A 21,204-nucleotide genomic window follows, 5' to 3' on the forward strand; every position below is an offset into this window, starting at 1 on the left:
CGTATCTATCAGCACTCAGGAGCTTCGGGCGAATCGACTCTCCACTAGCCGTTGCTCCCTTGCCAGCGATTCCAACGAGGTCGCCGCCATGGTTGCGCCAGCTGTGCCAGAGTGAGCGCGCCCACCATTCAACACTCTACTTGCAATGCGATAGCTTACGCCGATATAGAATCACCGAGGAGATTCTCCACGAGTCGATTGACGCCCGAACCGAATCGCTTGCCGGTCTTCGAGAGCTTGGTCCCCCTGATCTCGTCCACCTGCTGAAGCATGCCGTCCGGAACCCAGCGAAACAGGTATGATACAAAGGCGGCGCATGGAAACCCAAGTGCTGACTCCCCAAGACTGGTGTCTATCACCATGTCACCGGCGTCGATGCGTCCTCCTCAGCCAGTCTTGCCGCATACATCAACACCCTGACCTACAAAGAGACAGGGCCCAATGCGACCAATAAAATTGTTGAGGGCTTGTTCTGGTATGTCGCATGGCTTCCCAAGCTTCCATAGCCAGGTACTAACCCCTCTAGCTGCTACAATGCCTTTTCCCGTCTAGACATGCGCGTGCATGTTTCCATCCCTGGAACCGTAGAGAGCTATTGCGTCGACGAACGAGGCGAGAAGAGAAAGGCTTCAGATGACCTGTGGTTGGAGACGTACCTATGCAGCGTCCTGCGAGCATACTCATACGCCGACGATGGCAGTGGCGACACGATCCGAAAGATTATGGGTGTACGAAGATTCAACCCTGTCACCAACACCGAGACCGAACACCGTTTCCTTCATGCTGCCGAGCAGCTCTTCTTTAGGGGTATGTTCCTTGGTCGCCGGATGTATAACTCAAGCTGACTCTTTAGGATGGCAATTGGGCTCGGACTCGGTGGTTCAGGTGCCTACCAATGTTTCCAACCATTTGACCACAGGTCTCCTCAAGTACCTCGAAACGACCGGCCGATACGCTTCAGGCATCAACCTCTTTGAGAAGCTCCGAACCCAGAGTGTTGAGGTCTCGTCTTTGCTGGCAAAGGTCATGTTCATGGGACATGAGGAGGTTTCGGGTGTCAGGACTCTTCACCAGTCCCTGCAAGAAACCCCAATGGACTATGTCATGCTTGATACTCAGGCCGAATTCCTCATGCACAAGGCCAGCAGCGCCCCCACCCCTGAACTCAGGGAAGAGAGGTTGAAGATGGCTCTGGGCTGTGCGGATCGGGCAACGGTTGCTGCTCCGACCGAGTTTAGCACTTGGGCGAGACTCGCGCAGGTTTACGTGGCCATGGAGGACTGGGACAACGCTCTCACCATCCTCAACTCGTGCCCCATGTTTACCTACCAAGACAAGGACACACCTTTGATGCCAGAGCCAAAGGAGGTCCATCTACCAACCCTCCCCGAGACTCGACTCGACGAGATTGACAGCGAGCCCGAGTCTAGATACTCGGAGCAAGTCGATCCCAGCCTTCTCAACCTGCGCGCGGCGTCGTACCGAGGCACCTTTAAGCAGGCATACGACATCCTGACCGAGATGACGGCCAAGATTGGCTGGGACCAGCTGTTGAAGATTCGCAGCAACGTATTTGTGATGGAGGATGAGTACCGCACAGAAAAGCAAGAGGCTACTCAGCCTGCTTCAACAAAACGCACCCCTAGTATGGATGGTCTGCGCGGCACACCTGATCAAACCACCAACGGAGGGGATGAGTCGGAGAGCGAAACCCCAAAGAAGTCTGCCGAAGTCAGTGCTGAAGCTGGCACTGAAGGAGCCAACGCCCCGGCCACCAACGGCGAAGAGAATGGCATTGAGAAGCCTTCCAACACTATTGACCCTGGCGAGGCCAAGGGAGACAGCGATGTGAGTACTTGACGAACTTCCCTCCTTCGCCGGACTAATAATTGACACAGGCGGCAAAGAATGACGACCATCTGTCCAAGCTCAACACCAAGCGCCTTTGTGAGCGCTGGCTGGACAGCCTTTTCATGGTTCTCTACGAAGACCTGCGTGTCTACACAATCTGGCGTACCCAGATGGCTCAGTACCGCGCTCAGCAGATGCAGTACAAGAAGTCGGCGGAGGAATGGGAGATTCTGGGCTCCCTTGCTGAACGTCTCCAGCACGTTGACGAGGCCGTCGAAGCCTACCGAGCTTGCTTGTCGATCCGATTCAGCCCCAAGGCTTTATCGGGTATCCTACGGGTCTTTGAGAAGACCAAGAGCACGAGGGAGACGGTTGCATCCGTGATCAGACTCGTGACATGGCAGTACAGGTGGTACAGCGAGTTCAGCCCTGAGCTGCTACACACGATACGAACCTTGATCGAGGACGAGGGAGCAGTCAAGGTCCGAAGCATCATCCAGGCAACCAGCCTGCCCCAGAATGTGCTGGACCTGACACACCACTACGCTGCGCTGTGCGCGACGTTCCGAAGCAGCGGCACCGACGGTTAGGTCGAGGCTTTGGTTAGGGTTTTGTAGAACTCATGAGCGAGCGGATTGTAGGCATGGGCATGGATAGATATTTGTAGGATGGATGTATTAGTGGCAAGTTTCGCGGGGCAGCGATAGGTAATTGTTATTAAGAAACCTCGAGGGAGGGTTCAAAAGTTTCAGTTCAACGATACCCCTGTTCCCGGCGACGATTCAGCTGATGTGAATGCTTCTCTTTACGGTAACCGAGCCCAGCCTTGGCCATGTTAGTCCCCTGTAAGCGTATTTGTCTATGGTGAAATCTCTCGTCAGCATCATCACGACCCACGCAATGGCAACACTCGCGAGCCTTGGGACAGAGACGCTGCTTGAGATTTGCAAGTGCTTCTGCGTTCACTGCAGCGGGGATAGTGATCGGCCTCTGACCGTTGGCACATTGCAACAACATGAGTGCCGACGAGTGCAACGACAAGGGTCCCAAGACCCAGATGCTCCATCTTGGTACTCACTGAATCGACACGCCCTCTTTGCGCTCAGCTTAACCTGTCGAGGACTCTACGTCGTTGCCCAAGAGATTCTATATCACGAGTTTATCTTAGGACATGGAGACTCGTGGAAGTCAAAGAAGTACAGCTGGGACAGGCGGCTGACTTCCTTCATGAGGACCATGAGTCGACGCCGCGATCTCGCAGCTCGCGTTCAAAGAGTCTCAATCCACCCACTACTCCTAGAACCTTTCGACAGGCCAAAAGACACCAAAAGACCTCCTCGTCTTATGAGGGCTCCTGCTATTGGTGAAGCGCGCATGGCTCTGAAGAGATCCGCTGCGGCCCTCGGCGTTGACCTGGCCGCCGTTTGGAAACCACGTTGGACCGAGGACCAACTCAGATTGGTATTTCCTTGTGAAGACTTTCTCTCGGCGTTTCTGAACCCCAACAGCAAGAATCGGCGACGTCTCAGAGAGGCCTTGGAGTCAAGCCAGAAAGACCAAGGACATCGGGTGCTGGCAGCTGAGATGGTGGCCATGCTCATAGCTCTCCTCCCAAATCTCCAGCACCTCAGTCTTCTTGAAGATGGCACTCATTGGCCTCAACTCGGTTTCCCCAACCCAGCCTTTAAAGCCTTGGGCGTATCGAACCTACCACTCAAGGTCCTCGATACCGAACTTCCTCGTCGTATGGTCCCAGTGTTGGCAACTAGCCTCGAGGAGCTCAACATCCACCACTGCGAGCAGTTTTACGGCTGCCCCAAGATGCCCGCTCTCAAGATACTCCGCGTCTCTTACGTTGACATCAACAAGGACTACCTCGACACGTTAATGTCTTGCTGCACGGGTGGGCTGCACACTTTCGTGTACGAGACGATGGGACCAGACAGGACGATTGACCAAAACGTCAATGAACACGCCAAGCCTCAGCCCAAAGACATAATCGAGCATCTAGAAACGGGGCACATTGGAACTTTACAAACTCTACACCTGGATATGCGCGTTGGTTACTACGGCGCTGGAGGCAGCGAACAGGTCAACATCCGGCACTTCACGGCACTACTCCATGTCCTGCTAAGCTCCAACGTGATATTCGGATGGCAAGGCAATGAGAATAGCGAAGAAAAGTCGACGCTACTCGCAACTATTCTCCCCGAAACTATCGAGACGTTCTGCGTTGCCTGTCCCGGCCCTCAACGACACACGGCCTCCATCGAAGCAGGACTAATCGGCCTGGCCAATCTCAAGCAGCATCATCCAGAGCGGTTTCCCAAACTCAAGAGCATCAGCGTCTCTGCATTACGACCCTTTGGGAACGAGATCCTGGGGCCAATAATGGAGGCAGCCGGTGTGAGTTTCTGTTTCGAGAGGTGGCCCAGGAGTAAGCCACGAACGATAGGGCTATCAGAGAAGCCGGCATACATTCCAGATTGGAGGCTGGAAGATTTTTTCTCGAGTCTTGTGAGGAGACGGAGAATTTACTGAACTATTGCATCTTTGTTTCTAAATAGTGGAATTGGCCGAGATGATGTTGTTCATGGACCCATGGATGTATTTGGCGAGAATAATGACACTTGAATCTAGAGTATGAACCCACTACTATTTAAGATACCATTGAATTAAGTTATAACGATTATAATAGCAAAGAGGAATCACCCAAACTCTTACCATCAAAGTTCCATCTCCATCGTGAAGCCAACCTGAGCAAACGTGCTGACTCAGCACCCAACCTCTGTAAGTGGCTGCCGACCGCTAACTCGCAGCGGATGACCCCGCGCGGGGCATCCACCATAGCAGCCTTCAACCGCGCCCAAATTTTTGGTCCCCATTTCGTCACTTTTATCTTTTCCATACACAATCTCACCACCGTTGATTTACTGTCCAACTCGATCTACAGCTTATTCGGTCTCCTATCCTATTTCATTCGGGCGACATACACGACGCGATGGCTTCCTCTTCCACAGCTGACGCTCCCGCGGCGTCGTCGCCGCCCGTCGCCATCGTCTGTGTCGGAATGGCAGGCAAGCTAGATCCCACCAGATAGCCCTACATCTTTCCATCTAACATGTTACTCAGGATCTGGAAAGACTACCTTTATGCGCCGCATCAATGCTCACCTCCACCAGAAGGAGACCCCTCCCTATGTCATCAACCTCGACCCCGCCGTCCTCTCCGTGCCCTTCGAGTCCAACATCGACATCCGCGACTCGGTCAACTACGAGGAGGTCATGAAGCAGTACAACCTCGGCCCCAACGGTGGAATCCTGACGTCTCTGAACCTCTTTGCCACAAAGGTTGACCAGATTGTCAACCTGCTCGAGAAGCGCGCCCAGCCCGATCCCGAGAAGCCCGACCGCAAGCCCATTGACAGGATCTTGGTCGACACGCCTGGCCAGATCGAGGTGTTTGTCTGGTCTGCCTCTGGAACCATTCTTCTCGAGTCTCTTGCGTCATCTTTCCCTACCGTCATCGCCTACGTTATCGATACCCCGCGAACTGCTTCCACTTCGACATTCATGTCCAACATGCTCTACGCCTGCTCCATTCTCTACAAGACCAAGCTGCCCATGATTCTCGTCTTCAACAAGACTGATGTCAAGGATGCCGAGTTCGCCAAGGAGTGGATGACCGACTTCGAAGCCTTCCAAGAGGCGCTGCGACGAGATGAGGATTCGGATGCGCTCGGTGGAGTGGAGGGTGGTGGTCACGGAGGAAGCGGATACATGGGCAGCCTGCTCAACTCGATGAGTCTGATGCTAGAGGAGTTTTACGCACACTTGAGTGTGGTTGGAGTGAGTTCGCGACTAGGTACCGGAGTGGACGAGTTCTTCGAGGCGGTTGAAGAGAAGAAGCAAGAGTTTCTACGCGACTACCTCCCTGAGCTGGAGAGGAGAAGGGCAGAGCGCGACGAGCAAAAGAAGGCAGCTCGAGAGAAGGAGCTGGACAAGATGATGCAAGGAATGACGGTTGGCGCACAACCCGCACCCAAGAAGGACGACGACGACGATGTGGACGTTCCGAGCGACGATGATGACACAGACTCTGACGACGAGGCCAAGAAGGAGAGTCTCCAGGAGCGATACCAAGCCGCCATGGGTGACAACGAAGACTCCATCATGGCGGACGCGAGTTTCGCAAAGTACCTCCACACACAGAGGTAACCAAGGAGAAGCAGGCAGCATACATAGGCGGCGTTTAGGGGGTTGGGATAAGGATTTCTTTACCAAAAATGGATTGACGAACGGACGATCTGGGGAGGTTTCATAGCAAAGTTAGATACCAAAGGCAACTTTGAAGCAAAAGATGGAAATAATCAAGATGCAAGTTGTCTTGTGCAAACAATTTGTCGTATTTGTCTATCGGCTTCGTTCAACCAGAAAGTCCCAGACCCCTAAACTCCCATCTCCAAAGTTCAAAATGCCACAACACCCTTCTTTCATTCTTTGTTTCTTTCGACACGCCGTTTGCTCATCGAGCCTCGAACTGGACCATTCTACAGCAAGTTAGCAACAGCGCTGACTAAATTAGAGGACAGAAGTAGAACTTGCCGCTTGGTGCGCTCCTTGTAGAGAACACGGCCAGCGCAGTGCGGGCACGCGACGAGAGCGTCCTTGCCGAGAGTGACGCTACCACCACAGTCACCACAGAGATATGTCATGACAGAGCGTGTCTCGTGCGTCTCGCGGGTACCTCCGCGCTGAGCGGAGCCAGAGGTAGGAACCTGGTATTCTTCGCGAGGCATGTTGCAAAATGTATGTGTTTGTTTGGTTTGGTTGTCGGTTATGCGATAGAAGTCTCGTTGTCGGTGGTGGGGGTGGGAAAAGAAATGCGCAAAGAGTTGCTTGGTCATGGAGGACGGTGAAAGCGAGTTTGTACGGCAGAATTTAGGCGGTGAGAGAAAAAGAATTTGGGGAGGGACGTACTGGAGCTTGGGGTCAAGGATGGATGCGACAAGGCAACCATTCATGAGCTGTGTCGGCATTTCAATGTAATAATACAGTCGCTATGAGCCGTGCATTTCTTGTTCGCTCTCATGATGTATGCAGATTTTACTCGTTCTTAATTAACAATTCACTGTCAAGATATCCGTTTCTGGGCCCAATTCAGCGACTCGCCACGCCGAAAGTCAGAACGCATCTTTTCAAAGCATAGCTACGGTAGCTTATTCAAGTGACCCCTACCTCAATCAATGCATTTCATCTCTTGGCTCAGTCCATCATAGTTAAACACCCGGGTTACCATTGCTCCCCGTCCACAGTAGCAACCCCAGACGTCCTTGTGACAGCTCTTCCCGTGGGGTGACTCGGCTCCCTTTCCAGGTGCAATTGCGCAACTGAGGCAAGAATAACAACGTGAGAAAAATCTCCATCATACCAGATAAACACCCATTCCTACATCTCCAATTCTACAGCCTCTTCCTCTTTCTCTCCAAATGTTAAACCTCGCGCTCGCTTTCCTATCTCGACCGTTCCCCAACCAATGAACCACTAAGACACCTCTGGTTAGCAAGGACCAGTTCAAGCACCCCACGCTACAAAAACTCCACTAAACCCCTGTCGGCGCAAGCTCCCAGATCTCCCAAATCTCGGGGGGGGGGAGTACCTCGGTTTCTCTCCACACTCATGATCTTGAACCTTTTTCATTTCTCTACGCATCGTGACTTGAACCTGTTGTCTTTTATTTCAATCTCGCGCTTCTCTGAACGCTTAATCTCTTCTCTTCTTAATTAATAACTATCCAACTCAAGACCCTACCATGTTCGATCCATCTACTCCTCCAACAGCTTGTTGCCCCTTCTGCACAATCTGCACCATCTTCAAGCCCTATGATCCTCTCAACCCTCCTCCCCAATCATCACCATCAATAGACCCCGAGCTCGTATCCCCTGCATCCTTCATCGTGCTCTCCACCCCGACACTTATCGCCTTTCTCGACATCCTACCTCTCAGCCGCGGTCACCTCCTCCTCTGCCCAAGACCTCATCGCCCCAAGCTTACCGACGTGACCGACTCCGAGTCCGCAGAGCTGGGTCGTTATCTGCGCGTTTTATCCAAGGCGACGGCTCGCGCCACAGGTGTTGAAGACTGGAACGTGGTGCAGAACAACGGCGCTGCTGCTGCCCAGGTCGTTCCTCACATGCACTTCCACATCATCCCCAGACCGGAAATTCGCGCCAGCGGTAGGTTCAGTGAGAGCTTTACCATGTTTGGAAGAGGGAAGCGGGAGGAGCTGGATGATGATGAGGCAGCCCAGTTGGCTGAGGAGCTGAGGCAGAGTGTCGCCGCCGTCCTGAAGGAAGAGGAGGAGGAGAGTAAGAAGGCCAAACTATAGAGTCAAGTTGAGCAGCAGTTTCTTGTTGTCTCATTGGTCACTCTTCGGATCAGCGTGCCATTTTGGGGTCTCTTTATTACATTCTCATATCTCTATCCAATACCCATGACATGTAAGTCTTGTCAGTACACACCTTTATCAACCTTTACTCATCATCTCCAAAGAAGACCTTCTTGGGCAAGAACCCATCCCCGACAACCTTGAACCGGGTCTCGATCCCATCCAGCATATCCATCTCGTCGTCCGTCAGCTCCCACCCATCCAGATCCAGGTTGGACTCGATCCGCGAAGGCGTAACGCTCTTGGGGACGACGCTCCAGCCCTTTTGCAGTCCCCACTGCAGCAACACCTGCTGTGGCGTCTTGCCCTTTGCATTGGCGATGTCGACCAGGATCTTGTTACGGGACAGACCCAAGTGGGCTGAACCCAGGCACGAGTATCCTTCGGTGTGGATGCCCTTGGAGGTGTTGTAGGCGACCAGCTTGGGGGAGGGGTTGCACGGATGCAGCTCGATCTGGTTGACAGCGGGGACGACCTGCACTGTCAGCTATGAACTCTCGACATCTTGAGCAAAGATACCTACCTTGGTAGAAGGGCTATTGAGCAACTCCTCAAGATGTCTGATACCAAAGTTGGACACACCAATATTGCGAACCTTTCCCCCATCCAACAACCTCTGCATCTCAGCCCAAGTATCAACAAAATCCCAATCCCGATACAAGTTGGCAGGATCATCCGCATCCCTCGAGCAAGGCCAATGAATCAAGTACAAGTCGACATAATCAAGTCCAAGATTCTTCAGACTCGTCTCCAAGCCCTCGCGAACATGCTTGTGCCAGTTGTTGCGCAGCTTGGACGTGACCCAGATTTCTTCGCGGGGGACGCCAGAGGCGCGGATCCCGTTGCCGACTTCTTGCTCGTTGCCGTAGGCGAGGGCCGTGTCGATGTGGCGGTAGCCCGCACGGAGGGCTGTCTCGACGGCGGTTGAGACTTGACGGGGGTTGGAGCGCCAGGTTCCTAGGCCGACGGCGGGGATCTCGTCGCCTGTGTTGAGGATGAAGGTGCGGCTAGGGTACATTAGCATGTCGAGGGCCATCACGAAAGGGTATAGGGAAGACTTGCGTGTCAGGCTGAAGGGGAGCCATGGTTGGCGATAGACTCAGTTGTGGGTGCGGTATGAAGTCGATGTTGTCGCTATCAAGATGGACACTGAAGTAGCAGGCTCTCAGTCTCGCTGCAAGGTTGTTGATGGATTCAAACTATGAATAAGATCAAAAAACTTTGTTTATATACCCAGACTTCCTCGTCGATAATTCACCCTTTCATCCCATCTACTCTCCATAATGCCGCTATTCTGTACCTCTACCGACTGCCTGGTGGCCAATCTACCTTTTATCCTCTAGGCATCTAACAATCCAAGTATGCCTACATACGCCGAGTACATGCACTTCACCAGCATATACATTCATCCCACGGTCTTGTCACATCTCGAGGTCACATAGATGCCATATACCACTGTGAACAACTCATTCATCCAAGTCAAGTCAACCACATAAGCTTCAACAAAGGCCCATGCACCACAAGGCATACAAACGTCAGTAATCACAACGTCCCCTCTTTAACAACTCATCACCCAATCATCACATACAAGACAAAAGAGTCAAAGCCAACCCTGAATAGTGGCAAAAAAGAGTTGAGATTCCTAATCTGACAAATGAGAAAAAATCCCATACACACACATAAGCATTCAAGTAGAGCAAGAGAAACATGGGATTTTTTTTCCCCCCACGACATAAACCACATCCTTGTTATTATCCCATATTCCATGACTCCTTTGCGCGATCTAACAACCGCATTTCTCCCAAGTCCAAGCATACGCCCCTTGAGATTAACTACGTCCTTTCCTTCCGTTACTTTTTTTTAACGTTTTTCACTCTTTTTTGTTATTCACTTGTTGCCTCCCAATACGCCCCTTATCCTTATCCCCTTTTTGTTCCATCCCATCCCCCTTTACTCTGTATTCCTATACCCTTTTTTACGTGAAACCTCTAAACTAAACATCTACCACCCATCCTCCCCTCCAACCCCCCAATCCTCCCTCTAAGCTCTCTCCTTTCCCTCTCCAGTCTAGAAGTCTGCCTCTCCAGCGCGCGGATCCTCTCACGAGCCAGATCAAGCACCTCGGCCTTGCTGACCCTGCGATCGCTCGCGACGCCGCCTTCACGGCCAGGTGGGGGAAGTACGGCGAGTAGCCGCTCAAAGTGCGTGTTGAGACGCTTGCGGTACTGCTGCTCTACCTGGTTGTGAGCTGCCCGTGCCTTGACCTCTTCAACAGTCTCGGACGGATGCCGCGGCTTGGTGGCTGCGGCTCCTCGCTTCTTGGGAGCTCGAGACGCAGTGCGAAGCTGCGTGTGAGGCCGCTTGCCTCCCTTTGTCTTGTCAGCGCCTCGCTTACGCTTCTTGGGCGCTGGTTCCTCTTCTTCCTCTTCTTCCTCGTCCTCATCGCGGTCTGGATTGTCGTCCTCGGCCCCTGACTCGGCGGCAGACAGCTCGTCGGCCATGGGCGGGGTGGGCAGGAATGTCGCTGCGGGGGACACGTGGGCAGGCCAGACGGTGCCGAGGGACGGGCTGGCTGAGGAGCCGCCGGTCAGGTCGTAGCCGTCGGAAAGCGAGGTAGAGGTACGGTGAGACGAGCGGACGGGGAACTGGCCCGGGGTAGCGGGCGGGATTGCGTAGCCGCTCGAGGAAAAGTCCCCAAAAGGCCGGTCAAGGTAGGCAAAGTCAGCCATGGGGGAGGGGAAGACGGTGTTGTCGAGACTGGGCGTCTCTGGGGACTGAAGAGAAGTCTGCTGAGTGTATCTGTCAGCTGGTGCATCCTCGCTGTCAAGGTGAAAAGACAACTTACAGGTGAAGCCTCGTATGAAGCATCCAGACCGGAGAAGGGCATGGCAGCGGCGTCCATGCTGCTCATCCAGTTGTCAGACAAGCCGCCGCCGAAGCGTGCTCCTCCGCGCTCCCCGTCCGCGGCGTCGAGATAAGTCGAGCTCATCATTGTAAAAGAGTAGAACCCGTTTTAACGGTTATCCGCAAATACCAAAAGTAATACGAGGTTGTCCTTGAACCCCGTCATCACGTATGGGCCGTGAAACGTATGTCGTCGTGTGTGTTTGTGTGTATCAGTATGGCTTTGCTGATTTTCTTTGTGTCGTAATATGTGTTGTTTGTTTAAAAAGAAGGGGGGGTTCTTGTTATAGGCAGTTAAGTAGGCGGCAGACTTGTAGTCTCGAGGCTGCTCGGATGTCTGATACTGTTGACAAGCCGCAAGCCATCACGGAACTTTCGAATTCTGCGCTCTTGTTTGTTATCGTCTTTTGTTTTCTGTGGAAATCGAGAAAAGAGACTTGTACAGGACAAAAAAAAAAGACAGACGAGAGACAGAAAGGGTCAGGTTCCCGTTTGTAAATGTAGGATCTCCGGGGCTGGACAGGTCCCCTTTTATACACAACAGCCCGTCTTATCGAATAGGCCCAAGCCCCCAAAACCAACCCAACCACACCGGGGGACGGAGTGCCAAGGAATCTTTTTTTCCTCTTTTTTTTACACCAGGCAGGCTCCTTTCACATAAACCGAGTCAAGCACAAAACCCGATGGGGAAGGGGTGTGCCAATGTGTGAATGTGAAAAGAGACGAGCGCAAACAAGGGGTCATGACGGGAACGGTCTCCTAGAGGACGGGACTGGGGTTGGTTGGTCCTCCTTCACACCCCCCATAGGTAGGCCGCTCCTCGGAGTGCAGCAGAGCAACACGACAGGACCATCACCAGAGGGAAGAGGCATCCATCAAGCCGTAACCGAGGCGTAGCCGGAAAAAAGAGACCACTCTCCGCTTCAGGACCTATCCTGTCCAATGTGATGCATCACAACTGCCATCGGCCGGTTGCTTCGCTTAAGCCCGGGGTGTGTGGACAGAGTTTCTGTACGGGCATACCGTAAGAGTCAAAAAAGATACAGACCAAATCCCACTAAACGGGCCAATACAAATCGCTATAAGTTACACAAGGGCGTCGCCCGCCTCCGCGAGAAGAGAAAGCACAAGCAGAGGGCCAAGGAATAAGTCTTGGCGGGAGGCAAGGATTGGGCATTCTCTTAGTAAATCCGGGCCCTGGGACACCTAATAGCCACGTAAGAGCAACTCATGGTGTGCAACTCGCTGCTCGGCCTGTGGTCCTCTCGGGGTCCTTTTCCTGTGTGTGCTGGCCTCGTGATGTGCTTATGGGGGAGGATTTGTTGTAGTCTCATCCGACTCTGCATCTTGAACGCTCATACCCATTATTTCCCCCTCACCCAAGGCTTGTCGTCTAAACAAGACCACATCTGACAGCCGACAAATAAAAAAACACAACACGGTCTGGGGGAGAGAGTGAAAGGGTGTTAGGGAGGGGCGGAAAAGTGTGGGTGGTCTGAGTTTATCCCCGGCCTTTTTCCCCCAGCCCAAGGATGGATCCCCTTTGACTAACCTCAATCTCGTTTGCCTTGGAACGTGCCCTTTTGCTACCTCGTGGGGATGTGCCCTTTCACTGCCGACGTGGGGATCGGCGATGACGACCGTGGGAACTATGTAAGATTTCCATGTCCGCCCTGTGGTTTTTTTGATGCTTTGCTGGGTCACATGAGGTCTCCCAACTGGGATGTTCGGTTTGAAAGCTATCCATGTCCGGTTCCGCCTGTTGGTTCTTGGGTAATGGTAATGGGAAATATCTGGGGCCTGAAAGACTTGGCGCACCAGAGATTTGTCTTGGAAGAGTTTCGAAGTAAAAAGACCTTTTTCTTTTACTCTTGACCGAAGTAGGGGAGGGATACCTAGGGTTACCATCACCCCCCATCTGCTGCCCCAGGACATTTCATCAAATCGTGGCATCATCGTAGGATACTCGTCCTACCATCGTTGGACACTTCTCGATCCGCCCGCCCGCGAATCTCCAGATAGGATCTTTGTCTGTATCCGAGGGTAACTGTTTTTTCTGGGCGTTGGTCCATGCCTCGGAGTTGCATCTCCCATGTCAAAAGACTACGGACTTGACTCGGGATCCCTTCCTCTCCCCATGGTGTTTGTATCGCACCATTTGTGACTTGATGATCTCACCGTTTCGAATCCGGGGTAATCGAGTTGGCGGACATTGGCCTCCGTCTGTTCGGTCAACAGCTGGGAAATACGGATGGGAAGAATAGATGGGCTTCTTGGTACCGTCTCTTTGTCCAGCGGCACAGCAAGTAGGTAGACTGACTACCTGAGGTATGAGTCAACGGTGTAGTTCGCCCATGTACATACAAGAAACTATGCCATACTCTCCAAACCTCATGCCATTGCCACGTTTCCCTACAGGACATCCGGTCCAAACCTCTACTGCCGACCACCTGCCGAAGGGTCACCCTCGCTATCCCATCCTCCCGGGACAAACTTGCATCTCTCTCCACCCTCCAACTCCAGCAAGTACGTACAATACCAAAACATCATGACCTTCACCAGTTCCCCCATATTCCCATCTCCCCAACGTCCTCAGCCCTACCCGTTGCGGAGTTTCTTCACGCCCCCTCTCAACCAATGATGATTTATCACAGCCCTCAAGGGTAAAGTTCAGGGCAGGGGGTGAACGGGACATGTCACGAACATGTCGTCTGCGGCTTTTTTTCCTTTTCCTTCCATCTACCCTCCCCCCCAGATCCCAGGGGGGAGGATACATGTATACATCAACTCATTTTGATGATTATTTTAAACATGAACCTGCGTCAGTCTAGGCAAAACGTGGTTTCGGGCGATCGGTAAGTGGGCTCTTCTGTGCGCGACGGGTAGATCTGATCGGAACACGGATCTCTCCTGTGCGTTTGATGACTTGCGTTGTTTTTCATGACCTGGCAAAGTTGCTGATTTTTGGGTGATGGACAATGCTTGCGGTATAAAGGGGGCCTGATACCCAGATGGATGTATTGCTCTGGATGAACACTTCTTGGAATCTTCAACAACATATATCTCAACATGATATCCAAGACCAACATGCCCACCCTATACCTATACCGATGCCTATCCTATCCCATACCCGACCACGCAAGTGACGACAACATGATATCAAGAGACCCCTTTCGGTAACTCAACGCTGTCCAAGCACCTGTCCGAGTGTACATGACCGACGATAACGATCCAAGACGCGTCAAAAAGGAACGAGTTGCTATATAAAAACGACCCAACACGAGACATCACTCGCCACCAGCCGTGACAGCCTTGGGCTCTGGAGTCTCGGTCGCAGCAGGTGCCTCGGGGGCCTTGATGGTCTCCTTGGCCGGAGCAGGGACGTCGGCCGCGTCTTCATCAGCCTCGGCGTCCTCCTCGTCTTCTGCTTCAGCGTCTTCCTCTTCTTCTTCTGGCTCATCTTCTTCCTCGGCGGCGTCACCGTTGGGGACCTCTTCGCCCGAAGCCTCGGTCGTCTTGCGCTTCTTTACGGGTGGCTCGACTGTGTCCAAGGAATCAGCTTGATCCAACTCGAGGCAGGGCGGTCGCCCGTGATAGTGATGATGGATGGAAGGAGTGGATAGACCGGGCTGGCTCAGCTCGACCAACTTCGAAGCAAACTCACCCTTTTCTTCAGGCTCGTCGCCCTCTTCATCATCCTCTTCCTCCTCCTCGGCATCCTCGTCCTCTTCGCTCTGTTCCTCTTCATCTCCGGTCGAGATGTACCTGATTCGGACCAAGGTCAGCGCGACGTCATCAACTAGACAACACCATCAAGCAAACGGCGGGATCATTCTGATCGCGACACCACAAAAAGAAGAAGGGCGACCCAAGAAATGGGGATAGCGAGCTATCGCGACCGCGGCACCCTGAGCTGCGCATGCAGGCGGGATCGACCATGGCCATGATCGCATCTCATCACATTATATGCGACAACTGCGCGACGCGCATACATGGGAGCGGCGCAACGAATAGCGCAGCGCGAGGGGAATGCGCGATTGGGCAATTGAAACCTCGCCCCAAAAGTCAAAGGAGGGAGCAAAAACACAACAAAACAACTTGGGATAAGATGCAGAGAGTAGAGAATAGAACATACTCCTCTTCCTCCTCGCCATCATCGTCTTCAGGCAGGGAGACGAGCTCCTCCTCCTCCTCGTCTTGCTTTCTCTTGCGGGACATGGTTGCGGATTTGGGAGTGATGTAATAGAACTAGCGAGTTGCGATTGACAAGTTCAGGAGTATAAAAAGCTACTCTCGAGGGGAACGAGAGGGTTTTAAAGGTTGACCAAGGCACAGCACGAGATAGGCAAGCTAGACAGGACCAGAACAGAAGAGAGGAGAGAGAGGGAGAGTCAGGGGGAGTGGGAACGGCAGAGGGTGGGAGAGCAGACTGCGTGCGCGTGGGCGAGAGGAGGAGGGCGACAGACAAGAGCTCAAGTGAGGGAGCTTCGAGTCCAGCCAATTGCGGCTGTCACAGTCATCCCATCACTGGATACACTCCAGGATCACTGGGGGGGATATCACTAACAGGACTCAGGTAGGAATACATGGGAATGCGAACAAACATCGCGACAACCAGAGGTACCGGCCCACGAGCCCGTCATCCAAGGATGGATTGGGTGGGTAGGCTGGGCTGGCGGGCAAGCTCAGGCAAGCTTACACACTGAGTGCCTGCAAACAGCCAGGTCAGGTCGATCAGGGCGACCGACGACTCGAGACGCGCAATGGGCCAGATTAAGCCGGCGCCCAATCAGAACTACCGACTGAGCTAGTCTGTCTGGCGCAGAGCTGCTCGTACCCCGGAAAGCATCGAGGTGGCCTCTTGCTTTCGCCTCTCCCGCTCTCCGCATCATTTATTGTACCTCGAGACCTCGCCAGCATGACATGGCATGGGCGAAACGAGGGTCTTGAGAGAGGGGGAGGGCGGGGGCCCGGTGTCGAGGGAGGGACAGAGCAGAGAGCCTGGGGACGCGGACCTCTCTAACCTGGGGTTCCAGGTGGCTGGAAATGCCCACTCGGAATCCGTCACCAAGCAAACAGACTGCTTGGTCATCCTCTGCGGGCGACGGCGGGTGACGTAGGACTTTCACATTCGCACTCGAGGGAATTGTCTCGCAGGGACAAGTCCGTTGTGCTCATCCACTGAAAAATAACGCCCTTTCAGCTTGTCCTGACACTAGAGCTCCGTCATGCCCTGTCAAGAACTGTCATGGTCCATGCTAGGGAACCCGTAGAGCTGCCAAAATTCTCCATGATAAGCCGTTCATGTCGTTTGGTGCACCGCCATTCATCTTCTTGTCAGTTGAGAAGACGCGGTGTCGGTTAACTGCACTTTCGTGGCCGAGGACAAGGGCGAAGGGAACAGAAGAGCTCTGTAACATCTCACCTCCATGAGACGAGAGCTCTGGGAGCTCGGACCCTCTTCTGAGATGGGAGGGATGTGATGGACGGATGACTCGGCTCCAGTTTCTCCGGGTTGTTCTGGACGGAGAAGCTGATGCGGTTGGACGACTCCCTCCTGAGCAGTGCATCCGACAAACAGCCGGAGGCTAAGATGGCTGTGGGCGAGGATGGCACGGGTCGGGCCAAGGTTGGCGTCATAGATGCGTGGTGATGAGATGCTTGGAGGGGGCTCAGCTGGAGCTGAACTGCAAGGTCTTTGCCGATCACGTGGAGGAAACGTGAACGGGCATCTTCGCCTTCAGCTTCAGGGTAGGTGCAATGGCGTCGAGTGCGCAGATGAAAGCTCAACTTACCCCGTACTCAGCTTCAGCTTCGGCATTCAGGCCATTGACCATTGCTGGATTAGCAACTCAATTCCTGTTCTCGTGTTCGGCGTGCTCAATTCAGTTCGTTGTTCGGTTGACACGGCGATGCAAACACCTGAACTGATGCGTGCTTCTCAGCGCCTCTCAACTGCATGTTCGAGGCGCGGTCCAAATGGCTGTGCTGGGCATGTGCTTGATTCCGCGTTCCTCGCTGGCTAGGCGAAAAGCACTTCCGAGTTCCTGAGAGGTTCAGGTGAGAAGAGAGGAGATAAAAAAGAGGCAAAAAAAGAAAATAAAGTGCAAAGGCCCTGCGGGGTTTGGATCATTGTCTCAATCTCCCATGCACCAACTCACGTCCATTGGTGATTCCCCAGCACGCTTTCGCAAGGTTGTCTGTGCCTTGCATCAGCTCACCGTTTAGTTTAGTCTTCTTGGCTGCTTCAAGGCACAAACGATCGATGCCAAAGGGCGCAGTAGCGCTTGCAAATCTCACGATGCATGTTCGGATGCGAAGCTGGGGCGCAGTCTGCCTCGTCGGAACATGACCCAAGGCCAGCTCGGCAATCATGTATTTTTTCCGAGGCTTGCCATGGTGATGCCTCTACTGCTCCGACTGTCGGTCCTCTCATCAAAAAGACCGGGGCAGATTACCAGATCCAACACCTGCAAGTCTAGACTGATGACCAAGGTCGAGATGGCAGGCAGGCAGATTTTGGCTGAAACGGTAGTCGACGAGCGAATCGCTTCCCGTCGAGATGAAGCTGATGAAAGGGCATGTCCGAGCCCGGCATATTGGGCGCCAACCCGCTAGCATCACCTCGGCCAGCCTTTTTCTGCTCATGCTCAAGCTTTTCACACCGATCTGCCGCTCCGCCAGCACACGGGAGCCGGACCGTTTCTGCAAACCAAGGAAATTCGCTTCATGTTGGGGTGATGCTAGCATCAAATGAGGGTTAAACCGTGGGGATGGTGGTTGAATGGTCTGTCGCGCTTGTTGGTGCCTCGGTCCGTGTAAGTCGACGCGCGCCTCTTGCCATCGACGCGTTCTATAATGTTTTGTTGGCATTTAAACAAACAAAACGCCGCTTTCCAGGGCGACGGCTAATGAAGATGGGGATGGGACGGGGCCCATGAGATTCTAGCCTTGGACCTCGATGTCATCGTGACCCGGCGAGTCGGAGTCAGCACAACTCATGGCATCCTTGCTGGGCTGCGGAGATGAGCATGCACGTCCATCCATTGACCCTAGGTCGCATACAGGGGATGCACGAGTTATGCAGCCAGTTTGTTTGCTCCGATGCTCATGCTCACATGCTCCGAGCTAGTATCTGCCGGATGTTTGTCTTGGTGCCTCACGCATGTCTCGCAGGTTGGAATGGGAGTCCCCATGCTGTGCCGTTACGATTAGCCAATCTAATCGGCTACTTTGATTGATATTATGTCCAGGCGAAGCCATTGCATCAGCGGACAGCGCCAAGTAAAGATGATGCATTCTCATAGCTATATCCATAGGATGGATGCTCCAGATCCGCCGGCCTTGGATCATACCGGAGCTGACAAACATCATCTCCAGCTCACATGCAGGTCAGCCAGCCAGTATTCCACCCAGTTGTCATACTTGCTGCGTCCGTATGTTTGCTCCATCGAGGCTGATGTCCTCCCAAGGCTCACTCAACAGCCAGCCGACAGGGGGCCACGAGGTCTCCATCAAAAGTGGGGGAGTAGCAAGCTCAGGTTTCCTGCAGGTCGGAAAATGAGTCCGCCAAAAGTTTCCAGAAGGCAACGCTCTCATTGCCGATCTTTTGCGCTTCAAATTCTTGTTTTTGCTTTTTTAAACTTCCACCAGCTGCGGAGGAAACGAGATGAGATGCCCTCTGATTCCCCCGCGTAAGTGGTCGCGATCGAGAGCGCTAAGGCGCTGAGATGGAGTCTTGATGCGCGTTTGGGCGGCGCTGAGAGTCCTGCGTGTTGTTGAGCATTAGCCTTTTCCCCTTGCACGTCAGCTTGCCAGCTGGACGTCACTCTCGCTTTGCTTTGCGTAATATTGCCGGGATGTGACTCTGGAAACTTGGTGTTTCTTTGCGAGCCTCATGGTAAGTGGAGAGGGCGCAAGAACTCGCCCGAGTCCCAGGCGGCCGATGCTATTGTCAAGGTTGAGTTGTTAACAAGATGATTACGGAGCATCAAGCGAGAGAGCGGGCAGTCCCATGATCCTTGCTTGTCATCTCGACTGTAGATCCAGGAATTGTACCAGAAGCCTCGGAAGGCAAGGGTGAGAATCCTGCCTTGTTGATCCTCCTCCCTCCGCACGCATCGAATCGTGGCCAATCGAGATTGAACAGCGACCAGCTCATCCAGGCGCCTCCTTGTGAGTGCAGTGCATTGCTGCGGTACGTCACGACGCGATGCAACGCGCGATGCAGCCCAGCGAGTCGGAACACACGGGGAGCATGAACACATATGGAGAACCGGAGCACAGAGCTCGATGTTTGCTGTGCCTTGGTAATGCCGTGACCCGTCGACGTAATGCATCGAGCATATGCTGTAATATCCTGGATACGGGTGCAGCTTCATTAATTGCGAGACGGCGTTTGGACGGTGATGGGATGTGGGATAAAACAGGGTTGCATCATGTCCCTGCAGATGCAAGCCCGAAGCCACACGGTTGGAATGAGATAATCCAGGCACAGAACGGATCCCATTGGCCGTCTTGGCGGGTTCCTCCACCTCGGCCAAAGTGTGACTGTCTTTTTTGACGCCATCAAGACTTGAGCTTTTTACCCTCCGCTCAGTCTCTCCCTTCCTCGTCCAGGGCAGAGGAAACCTAACGGGGCTTTGCGACGCTAAGAAAGGGGAGATGACTACCCGATGTGGGTAATGGCATTCGGGCATGACGGCGGCGCCGCTTGTGTGCATTTGGAACGAACGTTAGCGGGAGGAGCCCGCTGGGACCCAAACGTTGGAGCGCCTCTGGGTCGGCTCCCTTTCCGGAGCCATGTGCTGTGAGCCCAGGGTAGCTGACCAACTGGAGAGGCGACGCTGGAGATGGTGGCAGCTCTGGGCTCACGGGTTGATATTAGTTTCCTTTCTTTTTCTCAGCCTTTGCCCGGCTGTCAGTGTGCCTCTCAGATCTCGCTCGTCCTTCCAAGTTGACTTTGAGACGGGAGTAACCCTTCTCCTCGTGGCCTGAGAATAAAACTGTTGAGAATGGACGCATGTGACTGCACTGCTACTGTACCACAATGGTGCAACCAGACACACCACCATATGAGCATGAATTATGTCAACGGCTGTGGAGGAGACCACTACAAGAGGGGCAGGTTTAATTTGCATCCCATCCATAGTCGAGAGGGGAAAAGGCTGCTCCTCCAAGTCCCAACGAGGCTTGCCTGGTTCTAGATTGGATGTAGGGAGGGACGTTATACTAGCACCGAATAAGAGGCCTATTCGAAACAAGGATAGGACTACAAAGACGAGATTCATCATGGCGCGCATCGTCTGAATAGACTATTCGACCGATGCTTGTGAAAAGTGAGTGATCGCGAGGTTGAAAAGTCTTTTTTCTTGCTTGCTTTTCTGTTGATCTCTAGCTCTTTTCTGATGCCCCTGCGCTTCCCGCTCTACTTCCCCTGTGACTGCGGTTGCGAGACTCGTCACAGACATAGACACGCGCTCGTGCTGTCTCTCTTGAGCCTGATCCAGAACCTCTCCCTTGTCCATATCCAAAAACTCCAAGCCTCGGATTCACGAGCATCCCCATACGAATACATACATGGCGAGATCAGATCACCCCCTGTCTTGCTCAGCTGCAGCATCAACCACCAAGAGACCAACCGTTCTGGTTGGAACCACCTCCTCGGAGCGCCCTTTTCTCTTTGCTTCTCCCATTTACCCTAGTCTCTGCTCTTCTGCCTCTTATTTTTTCCCACCAAACCCTTTGGCCAGATCCTATACCCTTGTCACTGGCTGGGGTCGACTGACTCAATAATTGCCCCCCCTCGCTCCAGCAGCCTAGCGTCCGTCCGAAAAAGGGCACAGCACTCCTAGGTTAGCTGAAGGAAGGGCCCAGCGAGCAAACGAACCGACTGATCCTAACTGGCTTCCCCGGGCACGACTTGAGCCCATTCGGCCAATAGCGACGCGCAAGCTCGTCTGCTTGCTCTCTTTGGTGGTCTCTGATCGACTGACCTGCTTC

General features: G+C 53.4%; 9 protein-coding genes across 9 annotated transcripts; 3 read left to right on the forward strand and 6 right to left on the reverse strand.

Annotated features, from left to right (window-relative positions):
• Window positions 1-88: 88 nt before the first annotated feature.
• On the forward strand, window positions 89-2,441 carry NECHADRAFT_94125 (uncharacterized protein; the record flags this gene model as incomplete). Its single annotated transcript, XM_003042128.1, has 6 exons — window positions 89-111; window positions 170-296; window positions 345-475; window positions 527-807; window positions 854-1,731; window positions 1,908-2,441. 6 exons carry the CDS (start codon window positions 89-91, stop codon window positions 2,439-2,441), a joined length of 1,974 nt encoding a protein of 657 aa, XP_003042174.1.
• A 2,323-nt stretch (window positions 2,442-4,764) lies between these two features.
• NECHADRAFT_61599 (uncharacterized protein) lies at window positions 4,765-6,269 on the forward strand. The gene is made up of 2 exons (XM_003042129.1): window positions 4,765-4,928; window positions 4,984-6,269. The coding sequence occupies exons 1-2, from the start codon at window positions 4,853-4,855 to the stop codon at window positions 6,066-6,068; spliced, it is 1,161 nt and encodes a 386-aa protein (XP_003042175.1). The 5' UTR covers window positions 4,765-4,852; the 3' UTR covers window positions 6,069-6,269.
• Window positions 6,270-6,448: 179 nt separating this feature from the next.
• Window positions 6,449-6,643, reverse strand: NECHADRAFT_9972 (uncharacterized protein; the record flags this gene model as incomplete). The annotated part of the gene is made up of 1 exon (XM_003042201.1): window positions 6,449-6,643. A coding segment is annotated over one exon (195 nt), but the record flags the coding sequence as incomplete, so codon positions are not given.
• A 698-nt stretch (window positions 6,644-7,341) lies between these two features.
• Window positions 7,342-8,354, forward strand: NECHADRAFT_104626 (uncharacterized protein; the record flags this gene model as incomplete). Its single annotated transcript, XM_003042130.1, has 2 exons — window positions 7,342-8,218; window positions 8,251-8,354. Exons 1-2 carry the CDS (start codon window positions 7,663-7,665, stop codon window positions 8,352-8,354), a joined length of 660 nt encoding a protein of 219 aa, XP_003042176.1. The 5' UTR covers window positions 7,342-7,662.
• A 29-nt stretch (window positions 8,355-8,383) lies between these two features.
• NECHADRAFT_69859 (uncharacterized protein) lies at window positions 8,384-9,316 on the reverse strand (the record flags this gene model as incomplete). The annotated part of the gene is made up of 2 exons (XM_003042202.1): window positions 8,384-8,773; window positions 8,822-9,316. The coding sequence occupies 2 exons, from the start codon at window positions 9,314-9,316 to the stop codon at window positions 8,384-8,386; spliced, it is 885 nt and encodes a 294-aa protein (XP_003042248.1).
• A 970-nt stretch (window positions 9,317-10,286) lies between these two features.
• On the reverse strand, window positions 10,287-11,290 carry NECHADRAFT_81231 (uncharacterized protein; the record flags this gene model as incomplete). The annotated part of the gene is made up of 2 exons (XM_003042203.1): window positions 10,287-11,084; window positions 11,144-11,290. The coding sequence occupies 2 exons, from the start codon at window positions 11,288-11,290 to the stop codon at window positions 10,287-10,289; spliced, it is 945 nt and encodes a 314-aa protein (XP_003042249.1).
• Window positions 11,291-14,186: 2,896 nt separating this feature from the next.
• Window positions 14,187-15,569, reverse strand: NECHADRAFT_100756 (uncharacterized protein). Its single transcript, XM_003042204.1, has 3 exons — window positions 15,338-15,569; window positions 14,867-14,967; window positions 14,187-14,743 (listed from the first exon to the last, which is right to left on the reverse strand). The coding sequence occupies exons 1-3, from the start codon at window positions 15,418-15,420 to the stop codon at window positions 14,490-14,492; spliced, it is 438 nt and encodes a 145-aa protein (XP_003042250.1). The 5' UTR covers window positions 15,421-15,569; the 3' UTR covers window positions 14,187-14,489.
• Window positions 15,570-16,438: 869 nt separating this feature from the next.
• Window positions 16,439-17,577, reverse strand: NECHADRAFT_81233 (uncharacterized protein; the record flags this gene model as incomplete). Its single annotated transcript, XM_003042205.1, has 3 exons — window positions 16,439-16,477; window positions 16,628-16,884; window positions 17,364-17,577. 3 exons carry the CDS (start codon window positions 17,575-17,577, stop codon window positions 16,439-16,441), a joined length of 510 nt encoding a protein of 169 aa, XP_003042251.1.
• Window positions 17,578-19,097: 1,520 nt separating this feature from the next.
• On the reverse strand, window positions 19,098-19,925 carry NECHADRAFT_81234 (uncharacterized protein; the record flags this gene model as incomplete). Its single annotated transcript, XM_003042206.1, has 1 exon — window positions 19,098-19,925. One exon carries the CDS (start codon window positions 19,923-19,925, stop codon window positions 19,098-19,100), a length of 828 nt encoding a protein of 275 aa, XP_003042252.1.
• Window positions 19,926-21,204: the final 1,279 nt, after the last annotated feature.

The sequence above is a fragment of the Fusarium vanettenii genome, assembly GCF_000151355.1.
Source record: "Fusarium vanettenii 77-13-4 chromosome 6 genomic scaffold NECHAsca_37_chr6_2_0, whole genome shotgun sequence".
Lineage (NCBI taxonomy): Eukaryota > Fungi > Ascomycota > Sordariomycetes > Hypocreales > Nectriaceae > Fusarium > Fusarium vanettenii.

Excerpts from the sequence above, each read along its gene's own strand:
- NECHADRAFT_61599 (XM_003042129.1), top strand. The coding sequence starts at position 4,853 with ATGGCTTCCTCTTCCACAGCTGACGCTCCCGCGGCGTCGTCGCCGCCC. Across the intron at positions 4,929-4,983 it reads CGTCTGTGTCGGAATGGCAG|GATCTGGAAAGACTACCTTT; the intron begins GCAAGCTAGATC and ends CATGTTACTCAG.
- NECHADRAFT_100756 (XM_003042204.1), bottom strand. The coding sequence starts at position 15,420 with ATGTCCCGCAAGAGAAAGCAAGACGAGGAGGAGGAGGAGCTCGTCTCC. Across the intron at positions 14,968-15,337 it reads GATGGCGAGGAGGAAGAGGA|GTACATCTCGACCGGAGATG; the intron begins GTATGTTCTATT and ends GGTCCGAATCAG. Across the intron at positions 14,744-14,866 it reads CGACGAGCCTGAAGAAAAGG|TCGAGCCACCCGTAAAGAAG; the intron begins GTGAGTTTGCTT and ends CCTTGGACACAG.